The sequence below is a fragment of the Schistocerca piceifrons genome, chromosome 11 (genome assembly GCF_021461385.2).
Source record: "Schistocerca piceifrons isolate TAMUIC-IGC-003096 chromosome 11, iqSchPice1.1, whole genome shotgun sequence".
Classification (NCBI taxonomy): domain Eukaryota; kingdom Metazoa; phylum Arthropoda; class Insecta; order Orthoptera; family Acrididae; genus Schistocerca; species Schistocerca piceifrons.
Window position 1 is genome coordinate 134816335 of NC_060148.1, and position 21740 is coordinate 134838074.

A 21740-nucleotide genomic window follows, 5' to 3' on the forward strand; every position below is an offset into this window, starting at 1 on the left:
GACCATTGGCGATGTCAAAGGGACACCACCTCCTGACAGGGGGCAACACAGCCATCATCGGAGGGAATACAGGAACTAGCCGGCTCAGGTAAAGTACGAGGACTGCAGCTTTGGCAGCAGCACCAGCAGCCTCGTTTGCTGGCAGACCGATGTGGCCACCGACCCACATAGACATCACACTGGTTCCACCAAGAGTGAGCAAGTGAATTTCTTCCTGGACCTGCTGCGCTAAGGCATGGCTGGTGTACAGCGCACGTAGACTTTGAAGGGCGCTGAGAGAGTCTGAGCAGAGGACACAACTGAAAAGTCTGTGTCGCCGGATGTACTCCGTGGCCCGATACAGGCCGAAGGGCTCTGCTGTAAATACCGAGCAGAGTGCCGGAAGCCGATATCGAAAGACACGGGTGTCGATGACGAAGGCACACCCGACCCCAACGTCAGTCCGAGAGCCGTAAGTGTTTACGGGCTGTGTCGTCTTTCTCATCTTGTGACACGCCCACGGCTGCGTTGGAAAGCGTTGTGGTGGAGTTGGGCGCCGGTGTGACATCATTAACCCACTTTACAAGTCACGTGAACTTCTGCTGAGATCTGGCCGTTCTTTCGCCCGTGTCGATACCTCGCTGTTGGACACGTCGTTGAGCCAGAAGGAGACTTCGGAGGGCGGCCCACTTCTGCACCACTACAGAGGAAGATTGTAGGCACCTTTGAGCAACATTTCAAGCATATACATTGCAGTCAGAAACATTTATGGGGTTCCGAAAAAGTAAACTTCTAATTGCGCAGTGAAGTTCCTAGGACACTCTGCCCATACCACCTACAATGAATGTGTACATTGTAGAGTAAATACGGTTCCGAATAATATTCTGTGCTACCGTGCATACACTTTCTTTGATCATTCTACTGCGGTGACGGCGGAATCGGATGGCTGGTAAAAAACATCCAATGACTAACTGGAGTGCATTTCAGCCAATTAATTGCGTCCAAATGACTTCGCAGAAAGACTCATCTTCGACCACTATTGAGAAAAAGCTTTTATGCATTGGATCGTACAGGGTGTAACAAAAATGCTTAACACAAATCACAGGACACATTCTGTGTTGTCCTGCCAACTCGTCTCTTATAGGATGCCCAAAGGATGCTCCTTTCTCGGATTGCTATACAACAATTCGGCAACGGCCTTGCCGCAGTGGATACGCCGGTTCCCGTCAGATCACCGAAGTTAAGCGCTCTCGGCCGGGCCGCCGTGCGCTGTTGCCATTTTTCGGGGTGCACTCAGCCTCGTGACGCCAACTGAGGAGCTACTCGACCGAGTAGCAGCGGCTCCGGTCTCAGAAAACAATCGTAACGGCCGGGAGAGTGGTGTGCTGACCACACGCCCCTCCTGTCTGCATCCTCAGTTGAGGATGACACGGCGGTCGGATGGCCCCGATGGGGCTCTTGTGGCCTGGAGACGGGGTGCTGCTGTGGTTTGTACAAAAATTCAAGCAAATCACATTAATAGTTTTTATTACAATAAAGAAGATTGACAATACTTAACTCTGTATTGTATGTGTCGCAGACGATGGGCTACATGCTTTATACAATGTGCATGTAAGCTATTGACACGAGGCACTTGTCTCAGTACAACAGTTAGGGTGACGACTCTGCTGCTGTGCTGGTACTGCGCGGCCGAGGCTGGCAGGAGCGGCGCTTGTATTCCCCTCTTGTAGAGGCCGCTCCTGTCGTGGTGCGGTCCTAGTCAGCGACCTCGACGTCCTCTCACTGGCTTCTCTGCTCCTGCGTTCTTCATCCTAATGCCGGCGCTTGTGGTTACGCCGCAACACATTCCTCACATGTAGCTGATGAAATTGTTTTTTTTTGAACATGAGTCTGGAAACACTTTGTTTCCATATTACTACTTATTAATACGGGAAACACAAATGGACAGAACTACATGCAATTCACAGGAGATGTTCAATATGCCCCTGATGCATTGTCATAGTGAATCTCGGACCCCCTGATGTACCGCTGGAATATTGCATACGGTCCTTCAGTCTTCCATAATATGAGCACGGAGGCTCTTGAACGTCTTCTACTGCGGTTCCATATACGATAGCTTTCAAATGTCACTACAAATAAAATTCGATGGGGCTTAAGGTCTGAAGAGCGTGGAGTCCAGGCAACTATCCATCTCTACGTATCCAACGAAAGACGTTATGTAGAGGCCGACCAACACTAAAATGAGGAGGTGCTCCATCATGTTTCGTTGCACAGCTAAAGTCACATCTCCTAACACATCAGATACAACATGCTCTGCGAAATTATGGTAACTTTGTCCGTTGAGCCTGGGTGGAAGAAATTTAGACCCTACCAAACAGTCACGAACAACGTCAGCCCAAACACTGACAGAAAATCTGTGTTGACGAGTTGCTTCAACAGTTTCGTGAAGCCAGACGTCTGTCCATACGTGCCCATTGTGGAAATTTACAGTCTGATCTCGATGAAAAGATGCCTCATCTGTGAACAGCACCGTTACACTGAAACTAGGGTTTGCAATTTATTGAATAAACCAATCGCAGGAGAGTACCTGTGCGGGAAAATGAGCTGCTGATAGCGCCTGAACACGCTGTGAATGGCACAGATACACGTCGAGTGACATTATACTGAGTGCACTATCCGAAAATTACCTCGAGCAATTAAACAGAGAACCGACTCGTGGAGATAACACCTTCTACCTACTGACAACAAACAGACCCGAACTTTTCGACTCTGTAAGCGCAGAACAGGGGATCAGTGATCATACGGCCGTTGCAGCATCCGTGAATATGGAAGTAAATAGGAATGTAGATAAAAGGGAGGAAGGTTTATCTGTTTAGCAATAGTAATAGGAAGCAGATTTCAGACTACCTAACAGATCAAAACGAAAATTTCTGTTCCGACACTGACAATGTTGAATGTTTATGGAAAAAGTTCAAGGCAATCGTAAAATGCGTTTTAGACAGGTACGTGCCGAGTAAAATTGCGAGGGACTGGAAAAACCCAGCGTGGTTCAACAAAAAAGTTAGTAAACTACTGCGGAACCAAAGAGAGCTTCACTGCAAGTTTAAACGCAGCCAAAACCTCAGACAAACAGAAGCTAGACGATGTCAGCGTAAGGAGGGCAATGCGTGAAGCGTTCAGTGAATTCGAAAGTAATATTCTATGTACCGACTTGACTGAAAATACTAGGAAGTTCTGGTCTTACGTTAAATCAGTAAGTGGATCGAAACAGTATATCCAGACACTATGGGATGATGATGGCATTGTAACAGAGGATGACAAGCGTAAAGCTGAAATACTAAACACCTCTTTCCAAAGCTGTTTCACAGAGGAAGACCGCACTGCAGTTCCTTCTCTAAATCCTCGCACGAACAGAAAAATGGCTGACATCGAAATAAGTGTCCAAGGAATAGAAAAGCAACTGAAATCACTCAACAGAGGAAAGTCCACTGGACCTAACGGGATACCAGTTCGAACAGCCGTGTACCGCATGTCTCTAGAGGAACGGAATGTTCCATATGATTCGAAAAGAGCACAGGTAGTTCCAGTTTTCAAGAAGGGCCGTCGAGCAGATGCGCAAAACTATAGGCCTATATCTCTGACATCGACCTGTTGTAGAATTTTAGAACATGTTTTTTGCTCGCGTATCATGTCGTTTCTAGAAACCCAGAGCCTTCTCTGTAGGAATCAACATGGATTCCGGAAACAGCGATCGTGTGAGACCCAACTAGCTTTATTTGTTCATGAGACCCAGAAAATATTAGATACAGGCTCCCAGGTAGATGCTATTTTCCTTGATTTCCGGAAGGCGTTCGATACGGTTCCGCATTGTCACCTGATAAACAAAGTAAGAGCAGAAAGAATATCAGACCAGCTGTGTGGCTGGATTGAAGAGTTTTTATCAAACAGAACACAGCATGTTGTTATCAATGGAGAGACGTCTACAGACGTTAAAGTAACCTCTGGGGTGCCACAGGGGAGCCTACGGAATATCAGACCAGCTGTGTAGCTGGATTGAAGAGTTTTTATCAAACAGAACACAGCATGTTGTTCTCAATGGAGAGACGTATACAGACGTTAAAGTAACCTCTGGCGTGCCACTGGCGTGCCACAGGGGAGTGTTATGGGACCATTGCTTTTCACAATGTATATAAATGACCGAGTTAAGTCGGGTGATGCTGAGTGAATTAGATTAGGAGATGAGACACTTGGATTGGTAAAGGAGTTTTGCTATTTGGGTAGCAAAATAACTGATGATGGTCGAAGTAGAGAGGACATAAAATGTAGACTGGCAATGGCAAGGGAAGCGTTTCTGAAGAAGAGAAATTTGTTAACATCGAGTATAGATTTAAGTGTCAGGAAGTCATTTCTGAAAGTATTTGAATGGAGTGTAGCAATGTATGGAAGTGAAACATGGACGATAAATAGTTTGGACAAGAAGAGAATAGAAGCTTTCGAAATGTGGTGCTACAGAAGAATGCTGAAGATTAGATGGGTAGATCACACAACTAATGAGGAAGTATTGAATAGGACTGGGGAGAAGTTTGTGGCACAACTTGAGCAGAAGAACGGATCGGTTGGTAGGACATGTTCTGAGGCATCAAGGGATCACCAATTTAGTATTGGAGGGCAGTGTGGAGGGTAAAAATTGTAGAGGGAGTCCAAGAGATGAATACACTAAGCAGATTCAGAAGGATGTAGGTTGCAGTAGGTACTGGGAGATGAAGAAGCTTGCACAGGATAGAGTAGCATGGAGAGCTGCATCAAACCAGTCTCAGGACTGAAGACCACAACAAAAACAACATATAAATGACCTAGTAGATAGTGTCGGAAGTTGCATGCGGCTTTTCGCGGATCATGCTGTAGTATACAATGAAGTTGCAGCATTACAAAATTGCAGCGAAATGGAGGAAGATCTACAGCGGATAGGCACTTGGTGCAGGGAGGGGAACTGACCCTTAACATAGACAGATGTAATGTATTGCGAATACATAGAAACAAGGATCCTGTTCTGACGCTAGGGTCGCCGCCAGCAGCCGCCTCCCACTGCGGTGCCCTCGTCTTCCCAGGCCTCCCACGGTCGCGAGTACTAGGCCCGAACGCCCCACGCTCCCTGAGTCGACGATCAGGGGCTTCAAACGTTTACCTGTCGGGGCACCTTCGTCCCGGAAATCTCTTCCCGTACAAACACTGAGCACGGTCGCCATTGCCGTCAGCTGATCCATACATCAAACGGGCATCTGCCATCTCTGAACTTGTGTACACTGCCATTGCACAAGCCACGTCCGTCATTAACTTAAAAAAATGGTTGAAATGGCTCTAATCACTATGGACTTGACATCTGACATTATCAGTCCCCTAAACTTAGAACTACTTGAATCTAACTAACCTAAGGACATCCATGCCCGAGGCAGGATTCGAACCTCCGACTGTAGCAGCAGCGCGGTTCCAGACTGAAGCACCTAGAGCCACTCGGCCACAGCGGCCGACTGTGATTAACTCTACGTAGTAACCTGTGTGCCGGCAACGGTCGTACTGAAAACAGGAAAAGTTGATGTTAACTGAAAACAAGCAATGACGTACGTCGCGTGGCAACAGGGACGTGTAAAACAAAACACTGGCGGTGCACTACGTAATCAGACGCCGCCAAGAGTGCACGTCCCCCATGATTCTAATGTTCTGCTCTTGTGTGTTTCCCGTCATTAACGAGTTGGTGAAAATCAGAGCTAACATGCAAACAAAGCGATCGAAGACCCATTTTGATATAACATGATTTCTTCGTCTACGTATGAGGGATGTGTGCTGCAATTTTTACCGTAGATTTTTGTTACTGCCCAAATGACTCGTGAAACATTTCGACGTTCTACTTAATTTCCTATCTCTGAATTCTTTTCGTTGAATTTTGGTACATCCTTTATTAGGAAAACATTTTGGTGAATTACTGTTACATTAAAGACTAGCTAACTCGGCAGTGCTTCGCAGTCGCTAAATATACGTTGGAACTGGATATGCATCCTACTCCGGAAATTTTGTCTGCAGCCAAATTTGCTACTTCGATCTCTTTGGAGGCATGGCGCTCTTAAGTGTAGTAACTCATATATAATACGAAAGTAACAGACTCATTTGTTTTAGGTTTTGGATTTTGTTTTTAAGTTTGTTGTAAATTCTTCTACAGAAAACAATTACAAAACTGCAGAATATACCAAATTTCTCGTTTGTTTGGACACTGCGTGGTAAGTAACAGTATGAAGTAGTTCTCTTAACTACTGATTCATGAAAGGGCAAAATAAACTGATCATGTTAAAAACTTGTCTGATTATTTAAAAATGCCTTGCTGTCTTACCTAAACCGACCACAATGAGGAGAGCAAAAGAGCCCATTTATACAGCACATCTATTCTATTATAAAGGGTGATCCTTTGCAGCGCGACTCCTCACATACCAGGGATAAAAAAGTCTCTCACAAAATTTCGACCGGGGAGTACATCCGGCAGAAAAAGGACGTTAAAGAGTGGCAATCTGGCAACACTATAGCCACATGTCTACTAATTACCTCTAACAGCAAATGTTACGTGTGCTGAGCACTTCGTGTGCCGGCACAGTAGTTCAGTGTGTTCGGTCAGAGAGCTGGTTTGCCTCTGTAATGAAAAAAAAAAACAGAATGAAGGGCCCAACAACGAATTTGAACCGATGTCATGTGATTTCCGAAACGACCAAACACAACGAGCAACAACGAACAAAATGAAAAACAGGGAAAAGGTGCAGTGCACAGAGTGTTGGGTAGCGTGCAGGAGGTTGGGGGTTCAATCCTGGGTTGGGGCGCATTTTTTATTTGATAATTTCATTCTGACATTTCATACTGTAATATATACCGTTTCTTATGTCATATGTATCTTAAATTTACAACATTTTGTACTGCTGAACTCAACATATACGTGGTTAGACAAATAAGAAATAAACAGTTGAAACAATTAATTAGACCATGGTGATAACACATAGAAACAGTAACCGAGTTTGGACATTATCTGCAAAGCATGTTGCTAGTCCTACTGGTAACGTAAGGCCCTAACGAAATGTAATGGACCTGAACTAGGCAAGAATAATAGTTGGTGCTAATCAATGTGACCACTAGAGGAAGGTACAGAGAAAACAGGTTTCGCATCTAGTATATGAAGTAGTGCGAATAAATTCGAGCCCACGAGGTAGAAAAGGCTTCTTTCAAAGCTGACCAATCTTCCATTTCTACGATTGTACAGTAGTATGTAAGTGCAAATGTTTTCCAGAGAACCCGCTGCAATCGCTGTTGACAATTAAGTTGCCAGATACCGTACCACCAGGACTACATTTACCAAATAAAAAACATATGTTTGAACCCAGGATCGAACACTCGACCTTCAGCATGCTAACCCAAAACACTATCCACTGGCACCTTCTTTTTAATTTTTGTAACCATACATTTAAAATAAAATAAAACATTTCATTCTATTAACCTATTACTAGAGTTGGTTAACATTACTGTCATTTTATAGGTTTTCGTTTGTATATATGTTTCGTTTTTCGTGTTTCTCTTATTGTTGTTCCTTGAACCATTTTACATGGCCATTTGTCGTCTTTTTTGTTTGGGTAAAACATTGCAGGACAGGCATAATAATTTATACGTAGCATCGACACATTGATTTTGAGTTCAAATTTCTGTATGTCATGCACTTGTGATGCCACATTCGGAGTGTGTATTCTCGTTTGATCTCTTCCGCTAGTTTGCACTGGTATGTGAGACAGTATGAGGGAAAACATCAGCATGATAGATGGAGCAGAAGTGGAAGGAATTTTTTTTACATGTGCTACAGACTATATATAAATTGAAGAAGAAAGAAAAAAATTGTGTCATATTATATAAGAGAAGCAGAACGGAAAGTGTGAGTAAACAATATAAATTTTATAGGGCACATAGTACAGGAAATCATTCAAAAAAATTATGAGTAGTTGGCACGTTCCACTAAGTAATGCTTGTATCCTAGACAATATAGTGCAAATAATGAGGAAAAAAAATCACTGTTAGTACTACTGGGCATACGTTTGACACTGATTTGACTGCGAGCATGACAGACGTTTGGTGAGAAGCACTTTGTATCACTGATTTCACTAAGAAGAAAGAATTTATACTACTATACTTCAGTATTTGAGGCGAGAGGAGAAAGCACTTTATCTTTTGTGTTGCACTCAATCACTGTCAGTGCACGCGTTCTTCTCGTGGTGAGTGTGGTGAGGTCAGGTGGCTGGTGGCGGTGCTGAGGGTCACAGGCTGGGGAGGACTCTGGCGGTCGCTGTCTGCAGTCGAATCTGCAGCAAGTTTGTGCAGTTCTCGCGGTAGCGCCTGTGCTGCTGGGACGTCTCGTTCTCCTCCCAGAGGTCCACCAGGAAGGCCAGCTGCGACGGCGTGTGCTGTCATGGCGAGGATCCAGAGAGCCGCCAGTCGCTTGGGTCGTGGAAGTGGGTTGCAGCCTGGGGCGGTGATCGCCTCCACTGTGGTGCTTCCCGGCGCTGTTCTGCCGACGTGGGCCACCGTCTGCTGGCACGCTTCCCATTATGTCGGCGGCGTTCCCGCAGGTGAATCGGTGCTCGAGGCTGTCGGTCGTGGCACATTCGTCGCACTTGTCACTTGCGACGAGTTTTATCTCCGCCAGTCTTTGGCTGGTTGGTACCGTTCTGTTCACTATTTTGTACCATGTCTTCTTCGCATTTTTAGGCGACACGTTTTCCGAAACGTTTCCCATATTTGTTTCCAATTGTATTGCGGGAGTTTGTGTTCGGTTTTGCATTTTGCCGGCTTCCCCCTGAGGGCCCAGCATATTCTCTTGGCTGTTCTGTGGCTGGGGTTCGCCACGGTGTCCAGAACGTAACTTTTGTAGGCGTAGTGCAGCCTGACGTGTCGCATTCTGGAGGGAATGTGCCGCGTATCGACCGGCGCTTCTCCTGATGCGGGCTTGTATCCTCCAATGATGTTGGCTGTGACGCTGTCAGGGTTATTGTCCTGGATGGCGAGCTTTCGTTTCAGTAGAAGGGCTGCACATTTGGTCTTTATATCAACTAGACCTAGCCCCGTTCTTTCGTTGGCAGCGAGCACGTTGCTTGCGCCACTTTGAATATACACTCCTGGAAATTGAAATAAGAACACCGTGAATTCATTGTCCCAGGAAGGGGAAACTTTATTGACACATTCCTGGGGTCAGATACATCACATGATCACACTGACAGAACCACAGGCACATAGAAACAGTCAACAGAGCATGCACAACGTCGGCACTACTACAGTGTATATCCACCTTTCGCAGCAATGCAGGCTGCTATTCTCCCGTGGAGACGATGGTAGAGATGCTGGATGTAGTCCTGTGGAACGGCTTGCCATGCCATTTCCACCTGGCGCCTCAGTTGGACCAGCGTTCGTGCTGGACGTGCAGACCGCGTGAGACGACGCTTCATCCAGTCCCAAACATGCTCAATGGGGGACAGATCCGGAGATCTTGCTGGCCAGGGTAGTTGACTAACACCTTCTAGAGCACGTTGGGTGGCACGGGATACATGCGGATGTGCATTGTCCTGCTGGAACAGCAAGTTCCCTTGCCGGTCTAGGAATGGTAGAACGATGGGTTCGATGACGGTTTGGATGTACCGTGCACTATTCAGTGTCCCCTCGACGATCACCAGTGGTGTACGGTCAGTGTAGGAGATCGCTCCCCACACCATGATGCCGGGTGTTGGCCCTGTGTGCCTCGGTCGTATGCAGTCCTGATTGTGGCGTTCACCTGCACGGCGCCAAACACGCATACGACCATCATTGGCACCAAGGCAGAAGCGACTCTCATCGCTGAAGACGACACGTCTCCATTCGTCCCTCCATTCACGCCTGTCGCGACACCACTGGAGGCGGGCTGCACGATGTTGGGGCGTGAGCGGAAGACGGCCTAACGGTGTGCGGGACCGTAGCCCAGCTTCATGGAGACGGTTGCGATTGGTCCTCGCCGATACCCCAGGAGCAACAGTGTCCCTAATTTGCTGGGAAGTGGCGGTGCGGTCCCCTACGGCACTGCGTAGGATCCTACGGTCTTGGCGTGCATCCGTGCGTCGCTGCGGTCCGGTCCCAGGTCGACGGGCACGTGCACCTTCCGCCGACCACTGGCGACAACATCGATGTACTGTGGAGACCTCACGCCCCACGTGTTGAGCAATTCGGCGGTACGTCCACCCGGCCTCCCGCATGCCCACTATACGCCCTCGCTCAAAGTCCGTCAACTGCACATACGGTTCACGTCCACGCTGTCGCGGCATGCTACCAGTGTTAAAGACTGCGATGGAGCTCCGTATGCCACGGCAAACTGGCTGACACTGACGGCGCTGGTGCACAAATGCTGCGCAGCTAGCGCCATTCGACGGCCAACACCGCGGTTCCTGGTGTGTCTGCTGTGCCGTGCGTGTGATCATTGCTTGTACAGCCCTCTCGCAGTGTCCGGAGCAAGTATGGTGGGTCTGACACACAGGTGTCAATGTGTTCTTTTTTCCATTTCGAGGAGTGTATTTCGGCGCCACAACAGGTAGTACACTGCGCTCGTAAGTGCTCGCGCAATTTCGGCCGGGATGCTCAAGATTTGCGCCAGGTACCATACTATTTTGTACCACTGCCTGTCTGCTTTGAGTCGTTGATTTCCTATCGGCAGTAGCACTGTTTGTTGGTTTGGGCGCCTGACGCTTTTTGGAATGTGTTCATGATGGTTTCTACTCTGCCAATATCTTCCTGATCTTCAATAAAGATGGCTAGGTCGTCAGCGTAGGCTATACATGCTATTGCTTTGTCTTCTACGGAGAATCCTCTGATGTCATTTGTGAGTTTCCGCAGCACCGGGTCCAGTGCTGTAGCGAATAGAGCCATTGACAATGGAGAGTCTTGCCTCACGGATGTGTCCAGTTTTATCTGTTTTGTTTTCCAACTATTGATTATTACTGTCGATCTCCCAGTACTTAGTACTTTTTGGATGATTGTGATGAATTTTTGCCCAAACCCGAGTCTCTTTAGTGAGTCTAAGAGGTATTTGTGATCGATCCTGTCGAAGGCCTTGTTGAAGCCCACCGGAATTATGGCACCTGCGCTTCTGGTGGTGGCTGCCTGTGCTATTATGTCCCTGTAGGTGCATGTGGCGTCAAATATATATTTTCCCTGTTACCGCATATGTTTGCCACGGAGTCATGACTTTCCTCATCGCCGATTTCAGGTTGTTTGCGATGTATTTCGCTATTATTTTATAGTCGGCGTTGAGGAGCGTAATCGGGCGAAACTCTTCAATTCGGCGGGCGGCTCTCCTCTTAGGGATGGGGGTTACGGTACCTTCGGCCAGCCCAGGTGGAATTTGCGCCCCATCGAGTATCTCGTTCACCATCTCCGTGAACTGCACTCCTGGTACGTCCCAGTACGAGGGGCAGAACTGGAGCGGGATGCCGTCGGCGGCCGGTGCTGTTGCTCTGGCGCTGGTCTCCATAGTCTCTCTGACGTCGTCCTCGTCGACATTCTCTGTCAGCAGCGCCCTGTCCGCGCCTGTCAGCACGCTCCTCGTCTGCTGCAGAATTCCAGCAGTCGCTGCGTCGTCTGTCGCTTCTCGATGGAACATGTCTCGGAAATAGCCTTCGATGTGTTTTGTTAATTCCGTTTCCGTCTTGAGCGTCTGCCTTTGCTTGTCCTGCGGCTCACTTACGCACTTTCCTGCGGCTCTCTCCCTTTCCCTGTTTAGGTGGTGCACGGTGAGTGGCTCTTCATCCACCTCGCCATACGCCTTGCTTCTGGCGAGGACGCCTCTCATTTGTTGTTTCCTTATTTGAAGGAGTTTCGCCTCGGTTATCCTTAGTCGCGGCAGGTACTGCTGGTCGTCTGCTGGTGCGTCGAGTGCGCCTTTCAGGCACCGCCGGTAGAACTCGGCCGTGGTTCGCCTCCAGAAGCACCAACCGTACAGCGCTGGATGTGTGTGTTGACAGAGGTAGTTACTGTACATGTGGTGGGCCGCGAAGCCCGAGTGCACGAATTTCGCTTGATCCTGTATACTTACGTACTGTGGTTTGTACAATAGTTGTTGTAGCCTATGCCCTGATACTACAGAGTACAATTTTAGTTTCTGTGCTACTGTGTGCCAAGTGTCAGTGAAACGGTACATACAGTTCACGACGGTACAAACACTCTGATCGTAGATCCGTTCCAACGTACTTGTATGCCAGACCGTGAGCATTCTCTCTTATCGCAAAATAAATGTTGATTGACTTAAAATGAATGGAGAGATCGGTTACGATGATTGGTATCTGGGGTACAAGAGAGACCTCTACAGCTGCTTGATATGTGAGGGGAGCATCTTCAGTGACATTAAATCGCAGTCTTAATCCACGGACAAATAGCATTACAAAGTTTAGGATGATTCACACTGCATAACAGTATTCTAATCACTAGCCTATAAGGTAGAAATACAAATTTCTGATCATACAAGTTTATGTGAAATCCGACTTCGAGGAAGAAAACAAAACAGCACTATGTTCGGTAGACATGTATTGTTTGAAGTTATATTCCCTGAGAAACAATATTTGAGGCATAAAAATTTTGTGTAATGGTTTAAAAGTTCTGCTATCGTAACAAAAGCCATCTGGGAGAAAGAAGTCGAAGCCACACTTTTCATAACACAGAACAGCACTGTCTTTCTCGGACTCGGTTTTAACAGAAAAATATGTGCATTGTTGTTTAAGAAAATGTGTAGCCTATGTTCTTCCAATCGCTTATAAGAGCCTTGTGTAAAAATTTGACGTAAATTATTAGAGATTTTTGGGAACAATGTTAAATAACGTTTCTCCTTTATATAGGGTGATTTTTACCACCATGTGCAAACTCTAGGGATCGATCGATGAGAGGATACGAAACAAAAACAGTCTAACGGACTTATGTACGGAAAGGCATGGTTTCCATGCTAGAGGTCACTTATTTTGTTACAGAGAATGCGGTCTAATACGCACTGTAGCATGCAGCCACAGTACGCGTGGTTTCCTCCTAGAGGGTGGTACTGTTCCTCGGATGTCATGCCCTAGCGCCCTCTCAAGCCACAGTAATTGGTAACGTTATGTCCGATTCACTTCTCTTGCTGATTCACCTTGTAGTGGACGTGATGGAGCGTCATTCACAATGCTCCTATATTCGAATCGAGAGCTTGCCGACATGGTGTCTACTTACGGAAAGGCAAATAGCAACGGGCTGCTGGAAGTAACGTTGTATCAGATCTGTTCCTGCCAACAACCACAGCTCTCAATGAAACTGGCAGAAGTAAAGCTGTGAGGACGGGGCGTGAGTCGTGCTTGGGTAGCTACGTTGGTAGAGCACTTGCCCGCGAAAGGAAAAGGTCCCGAGTTCGAGTCTCGGTCCGGCACACAGCTTTAATCTGCCAGGAAGTGTCATATCAGCGCACACTCCGCTGCAGAGCGAAAACCTCATTCTGGCACAGCTCTCAATGTTTGCAACAGTGTTTCACCGTTTGTCTGAGACGGGGTCGTTTCAGGAAGCTAGAAATCATGAAGGACGTACCCCAAATGTTTGGACACCAGACTTGGACGAAAATGTGACTAACACTGTGGAAGGCGACTACCGTGTCTGTACCATAAAGTTGCCCTCCCCCCAGTACAGGGTGCGTCAGACGACCGTGTGGGACATTCTAGACGACAACTGTTGCTACCCTGTCACAGCGTGTGCAGGGCTTACTAGCGACAGACTTTCCACATCGGGATCAGCTTTGTCACTGGTTTCTCCGACTGGCAACCACGATTCTGGGATTTGTGTCATCCATCCTATTCACAGATGAGGCCACCTTTACGTAGAGTGGCATCATCAACTTTCCAGACAGTCATCTGTGGCATATTATGCAGAACCTGCAGGGTATGGTGACAGCGAATGACCAGCATCGGTGCAGCCGGAATGTGTGGGCTGGAATAACTGGCGACCGTATTTTGGGATCGATCTTCCTTCCAAGACACATAACAGGCCGGAACTTCTTGTGGCTGACTTTATCCCCCCTGCTGGAAGAAGTGCCGTTGATGATTCGAAGGATTATACGGCTACTACTTGCAGATGCTCCAGCTAACATCGCCGCCAATGCCCGGACGCGTCTCAGTCTTGTCCTCTCTTGTTGGTGGGTCACATGGGGGCGAGGTGGGGGAGGGAGGGGGGGGGGGGGTTCCAGTCGCATGGCCTGCTCGTTCACCGGACCTCAATCTGTGCGATTTCTGGTTAGGGGGTCATCTCAGTAGCATCATGTAGGCAAAGCCCACTCCAGATGTGGAGACACTGGAACAGTGTATCCGTGCTGCCCGTGACACTGTCCGCGTGGAGCCTGGCCAGTGCGGACGTGTCACACAGAGCACGCTATAGCGCGTACACGGATGAGATGAGGCACATGGGAAACGTTTCCAACACATATTGTAACTGTGGCTACATGCGACAGCGCGTATTATACCGCAGTCTCTGCAACAATGTACGAGTGTAGTTCAGTAACTAACGTCCCACATTTCTTTAAAATTTTTAAAATACACAGACAAACGTCCTAGTGGGTGCTTCACATTTGATGTTTGTTCCCTGCGCCGGGAGGTTTCGAACCGTTCTGGCAAGTGGCAGAGCCGTAGTACAGCGTCAAAATGGCTTCTACATACAACCCACGTTACAAGCAACGTGCTGTTATTGAATTCTTGTGTGCAGAAACAGAAACCGTGGTGAACATCCATAAACATTTGTTTGCAGTGTTTGGCGATGCTGCAGTTCATAGGAGTACAGTTGGGTGATGGGTAAAGAAAGTTAGAGCCTCGGGAAATGCAGAAACAGAGCTCCACGATCAGCCCCGCTCGGGACGTCCTGTAGCAGCCACTGATCAAGACATGCTGAATCATGCGGGTGCCATTATTCGTGCCAACCGACGCATCACAACTCTACGACTGGCTCTACAGTTGTCGGTCAGCATTGGAAGTGCGTCTGCAATGATGGAGACTCTCAGATAGTCAAAGAGGTGCTCACGAAGGGTTCCACGAATGCTCACAGCGGGCCACAAGATTCAAAGAAAGACCATTTCATCTGAATTGTAGGAGCGTTTAGAAACCGACGGAGACACACTTCTGTCATGGATCGTTACAGGGGACGAAAGCTGGATGCACCACTTTGCGCCGGAAACAAAAAGGCAGTCCATGGAGTGCCATCGTCCTCATTCACCACAAAAAAGAAAAATCAAGACAACCATCATTGCTGGAAGAGTCATGGTGACAGTCTTCTTAGATTTTGATGATGTTATTCTCGTGGATGTGATTCCAAGACGGTTAACCATCAATTCAGAGGCGTACGTGAAGACTTCGAATAAATTCCAGAACCGTTTCGGATGTGTTCGATCGGACAAGAATCCGGTATAAACCTTGCTCCAACACGATAATGCACGCCCACACACAAGTGTGAGAACCCGGGAACACATCGCCCCATTGGGTTGGAAATCATTGCGTCATCCACCCTACAGTCCAGACCTTGCACCCTCGGACTTGCATCTCTTTGGGCCGCCTAAAGACTCTGTATGGGGAACACACTATGAAGATGACGAGAGTGTCAGTCATGCAGTGAAAACATGGCTACTCGTACAGGACAAGAGCTTTTAATAGCAGGGAATACATGCTCTTCCACAACGATGGCTTGCAGCCATAGAACGTGATGGATACTATGTAGATAAGTAGGACTTGGACAAGACAAGTTCATGTACAGGATGACTATAATTAAAGTTAAACTTTCAAACCGCTGCAGAAATAACACCACTGCTCAGAATAAAATCAAATTGCAACGGAATATTAACGGAGAAGGGGGAAAATCTATCGTAGAAGAAAAATAAATAGTTACAGAATGTAGCAATAGATGGCGCTGTAAGAGTCATTGTTTAATAGAGGTCGACTACAAATGAATCATACAACAAAGCCTTAGGTGTACGTTTGACGTCAAACAATCTGTACTGCTCAATGTGCATGGGTGTATAGGTGTCATACTGTTCATTACGTAAGCCCATGCACCAAGGCAAGGTCATATCACATGGATTGGGAAAAATCAGTTTTTAATTGTCCTGAGGACAATAACCGCATAAACAGCACCAATCATAATGAAATCGGATTATTAATTTCCTTGTGACTGGTGCAAAACGTGTTCAATATGCTGTCCACCGTTTCAGTTGAAATCGAGAAACAGCATGTTCCACAGCTCTTCAAAGTGTTTCCGGGGTCACGTTCAGAATGTGTTGCGCAATGTGTCTCGTAAATGTAGCTAAGTTTGCAGTCGGAACACTGAACGCAACATCTTTCAGACAGCCCCACACCCAGAAGTCACACGGATCAAGATCAGGTGATAGAGACGGCCAGGCTGTAAGGAAATGGCGGCTGATAATTCTAGCATTTCCGAAATGGCGCTTCAGCAGCTGCTTAATTGGATTTTCAGTGTGCGGAGGTGCGCCATCTTGTATAAAAATGATTTCGTCCACAGATCCACGCTGTTGGAGAGCTGGTATGAAGTGGTTGCGCGAAAGACACGCGTAGTGCTTAGCAGTGACGGTACAGGTAACAGGACCGGAAGCACCTGTCTCTTCCAAAAATTATGGCCCTATGAAAAACCGATGCCGTAAACCCGCACCACACAGAGACCTTTTCAGCATGAAGTGGTACTGGTTGGTTTGCGTGTGGATTTTCCGTTGCCCATATTCGACAATTCTGTGTACTGACATGTCCTGTCTGATGAAAGTGGGCTTCGTCTGTCCACAAAATCTTCCACGGTCAATCATTGCCCACTTCCGTGCGAGCAAGAAATTCTAAAGCAAAGGTCTCTCTTGCTGGCAGGTCAACAGGAAGCAACTCGGGCACGTGGGAAATTCTGAATGGATAGCAAGGAAGAATGTTTCGTAGGATTTTACGCGCCGTGCTCACGGGTACGCCCAACGTTCTGGCAGTTCTCCGTGCACCACACGTTTGCACTCCACCACTCGCCTCCTCCCGCACTGCTGTGGCTTCTGCAGAGCGACGTGTGCACAGCCATCGTTCTTGTAATGCAGCTTTACAAGTAGAGCGCGATCCTGCACTGAGACAGCCACGGCGAACGTTGCAGATGCGGAAGGAGGAAAAGCCGTGTACCCGGCGTGTTTATACCAACTTCACTGGGTCGTGCGCATGGCAGGTGTTTTCATTTACGTATTCTGACACATACAGCGCCATCTACTGATCAATCTTTACACAATTTTTCTTCTTCTGCCGTACGTTTTGCTCCCTTTCCGATAATATTCCGTTGCAAATTGACGTAATTGTGACCAGAGGTGTTATTTCTACCGCGTTTTGAAAGTTTAATTATTATCACTGTGTTAGTGTCACCAAATTCTGACTCTTAACAACAAATATGTTGTGAGAAAAGAAATGTAGGGCATTACTTATTGAACGACCCTCGTACGGTTGAATAAATGGCCTCTAGCATACAATCCATACACTTCCGGGTATAAGTTAATCAGACCTTTTCTGGTCTGTATCCTCTCGTCACTCAACCCGTAGAGCTTGTACATAGTGCAGAAATCATCCTATATATTAGTGCAGATGAAGCACCAACGTATCGTTTTGTCAGCACTTGGTTTCAGGACAACATTCGTTGTGTCGACACGAGTGCCTGAAGACCCCTCGCAATGTATTGTTTGTGCCCGGCAGGGCCCGTACGCTATGAAGGCCGTGGACTTTGGCGCCTGCGACGACGGGGAATACCCGGGGATGCTGGTGAACGTGTCGCTGATCTTGGACGAGGCTGCCAACGAGACGGCCTACACGGGGGAGTTCACCACCACCTACGACTACCTGGCGGACGACTGCGAGGTGAGCGCTCGGCGGCAGCGCGGCTCCCTGTGTGCTGCGTCGCTCAGCTCTGGAGCACACACGTGTCTTCCGATGCAAGGGGCGATTAGGCTAAGCTCTGCACCTCACCTGCTTCCGAAGCCGTTTACAATGTCGTAATATCGTTTCCACTGGGTGAACTGTGAGGAAGCACTCACTAAGCGGCACTTAGCGTAATTTCATTGCTAATTACTTACACAAGAGTCAGTGGTAGCACCGCTTCCCCTCACATCACCGAAGTTAAGCGCTGTCGAGCTGGGCTAGCACTTGAATGGGTGACCATCCGGTCTACCGAACGCTGTTGGCAAGCGGGGTCCACTCAGCCCTTTCGAGGCCAATTGAGGGGGTACTTGAATGAGAAGTAGCGGTTCGGGTCTCTTAATCTGGAGAGCTGCGTGCTGACCACATGGTCCTGCATATCCGCATACAGTGAGGCCTGTTGGCCGAGGATGACACGGCGACCGGCCGGTACCGTTGGGGCTTTATGACCAGTTCGGGCAGAGTTTAGTTTAATTACAGAGAAATAGATATCGACGTTTTTTCCTTTTCTTTTTAATGCAACTGTAGCAATTTATCCAGGTAGAATCGCAGTTGCACGACGACGTTGCACTATTTTCGGAGTAGTTACAACACCTGTCTGGTTTGATCTTGAAGTGGTTTGCCGTCTTAACGCGGAACTCGTAATTTCTTAGCCAAATAAGAAATACGTCACGTCTAATAAAGAGGAAACAAAGTTTATAGAAAGACGTCTTCAATAGACCATGATGTGCATTAGAACTATTTTATTTGCCAAAATCGGTTTTTCGGGTTAATAACACATCACCAGTGGCATTTGATACACAGGAACAAACGATTGTATGTACATATATTTCTACAAAATGATAACTGTACATATATAGCAGTAATATAAGTCTACTTACATTATGCTCTTACATAGCAATGACACATTTGTCATTTAATATGACAGGATCTGAAATATTTCCCATAACATACAGTGAAGCGCCAAAGAAACTGATATAGGCTTGCGTATTCAAATGCAGAGATATGTAAAAAGGCAGAATAGGCGCTGCGGTCGGCAACGCCTGTATAAGACAACAAGTGTCTGGCGCAGTTACTAGGTCGGTTACTGGTTGGTGCTACGGTCATTGGTCCCTAGGTCGGTTACTGTTGCTTTGGCAGGATATCAAGATTTAAGTGAGTTTGAAGGTCGCGTTATAGTTGGGGCATGAGCGATGGTACACAGCATCTCCGAGGTAGCGATGAAGTGGGGATTTTCCCGGATGACCATTTCACGAGTGTACCGTGTATATCTGGAATCCGGTAAAACATCAAATCTCCGACATCGCTGCCGCCTGAAAAAGATCCCGCAAGAACAGTACCAACGCCGACTGAAGAGAATCGTTCAACGTGACAGAAGCGCAACCCTTCCGTATCTTGCTGCAGATTTTAATGCTGGCCCATCAACAAGTGTCAGCATGCGAACCATTCAACGGAACATCATCGATATGGGCTTACGGAGCCGAAGACCCACTCGTGTACCCTTGATCACCACACGACACAAACCTTTACGCCTCGCCTGGCCCGTCAACACCGACAGTGGATCGTTGGTGACTGGAAACATGAGGCCTGTACGGACGAGTACCGTTTGGAATTGTATCGAGCGGATGGACGTGTATGGCTATGGAGACAACCTCGTGAATCCATGGAACCTGTATGTCAGCAGGGGACAGTTGAAGCTGGTGGAGGCTATGTAATGGTCTGGACCGTGTGCAGTTGAAGTCATGTGGGACTCCGGATACGACTAGATACGACTCTGACAGCTGAAGCGCACGTAAGCATCCTGTCTGACCACCTGCATCCATTCATGTCAATTGTGTATTCCTACGAACATGGGCAATTCCAGCAGGACAATGCGACACCCCACACGTCCAGAATTGCTGCAGAGTGGTCCCAGGAACAATCTTCTCAGTTTAAACACTTGCGTTGGCCACCAAACTCCCTAAATATCTGGACTGCCTTGCAACGTGCTGTTCAGAAGAGATTTCCACCCCCTAGTAATTTTACGGATTTATGCACAGCCCTTAAGGATTCATGTTGTCAGTTTCCTCCAGCGTCTTCTGCCAGCGTGTGGTTCAAATGGCTCTGAGCACTATGGGACTTAACTTCTGAGGTCATCAGTCCCCTAGAACTTAGAACTACTTAAACCTAACTATCCTAAGGACATCACACACATCAATGCCCGAGGTAGGGTTCGAACCTGCTACCGAAGCGGTCGCGCGGTTCCAGACTGAAGCGCCTAGAACCGCTCGGCCACAGCGGCCTGTCGTATGTAGTGCCAACATTAATATTTGGAGGCGGTGGTGTTATGGTGTGGTCGTGTTTATAATGGAGGGGGCTGGTACCCATTGTTTTCCGTGGCAGTATCACAGCACAGGCCTGCATTGATGTTTTAAGCACCTTCTTGCTTCCCACTGTTGAAGAGAAATTCGGGAATGGCGATTGCGTCTTTCAACACGATCGAGCACCTATTTATAAAGCACGGCCTATGGCGGAGTGGTTACATGACAGTAAATTTCTTGTAATAGACTGGCCTACATTGACTCCTAACCACAATCCTATAGAACGCCGTCTTCGTGCCAGGCCTCATCGACCGACATCGATACCTTCATTAGTCCGGTAGCCCATTTTCTCTAGCATTTCTCTTTCTGTTCCTTGTTTATAACTCTCATAGTGCTGTGCTTGAATGACTGTGTTTATGTGTCGTTGCTAGAGGGTGGCGTAGTCTGCTGCAGAAAGTCTGCGATAGTCATACAGATTCAGCAGCAGTTGTACAGAAAGCCAACTCTCGTAGTGGTCAAGTAGGCAAAGTGGTTTGCGCAACTTGTGAGAAATCCACCTGCGTTAGGTTGGTAGCGGAAATGGCGTCTTTGGGTTTTCCGAGCCACGCGGAGGGTGGAAGAGGCTGGAGAAGAAAAAGCGAGGCAGTCTGCCGCCGGTACGGGAAGCGTCCACAGCTGTGCTCCAGTCGAAGAAGGGTGAGTTAGACTGACCGCGTGGCGCGTTGTTACTTGGCGAGACGAGAGCTGTTAGCTTTTGGTCTCGCTTTTCAACTCTGAAAGATTGCCTTGCCTTGTCGTAGCAAGGAATGCAAAACTAGGGCGGATTTTTCTTTTAGTAAATGGATCCGCCGGAAGAGCGCCACACAAAGGTGTCTATGGGAAGTGAGCACTCGCTTCTGTATGAAAGTCTGTTTGCCTTCAGCTGTGCCTGTATGAGCTTTTATTTTCCTAAATATTAATAGCTTCACCTTCTCTTAAAATTTCCTTGCTTTATGTATCTTTCGTCCGTGGGGGGCCAACCACGTGGTTGAGTTTGTCGGGCTACCGTCATCACTAAAAAAAAATGGTTCAAATGGCTCTGAGCACTATGGGACTTAACATCTTAGGTCATCAGTCCCCTAGAACTTAGAACTAGTTAAACCTAACTAACCTAAGGACATCACACACATCCATGCCCGAGGCAGGATTCGAACCTGCGACCGTAGCAGTTGCGCGGTTCCGGACTGCGCGCCTAGAACCGCGAGACCACCACGGTCGGCGTCATCACTAACTGTCCGATATCATGTTTGTTTTAAAGAATGTTAACTCTTCATAATTGTGTGATGTGATATTGTTACAACTTGGCCACGATACCTAGAAATTGCGTCTATACAAACCACGCGGGCATGCGGGTGTACTGCGAAACGTGTACCGTTTCACGAATTATTGCGATCAGTTATCAGGC

General features: G+C 47.5%; 1 protein-coding gene across 1 annotated transcript in view; it reads left to right on the forward strand.

Moving 5' to 3' along the window:
* LOC124720336 overlaps positions 1–21740 on the forward strand; it is a 172598-nt gene that overhangs the window by 37090 nt on the left and 113768 nt on the right. The window contains exon 2 of the mRNA XM_047245653.1: positions 17778–17939. Coding sequence (XP_047101609.1) covers positions 17778–17939 — 162 coding nt within the window. The remainder of the gene's footprint in view (positions 1–17777; positions 17940–21740) is intronic.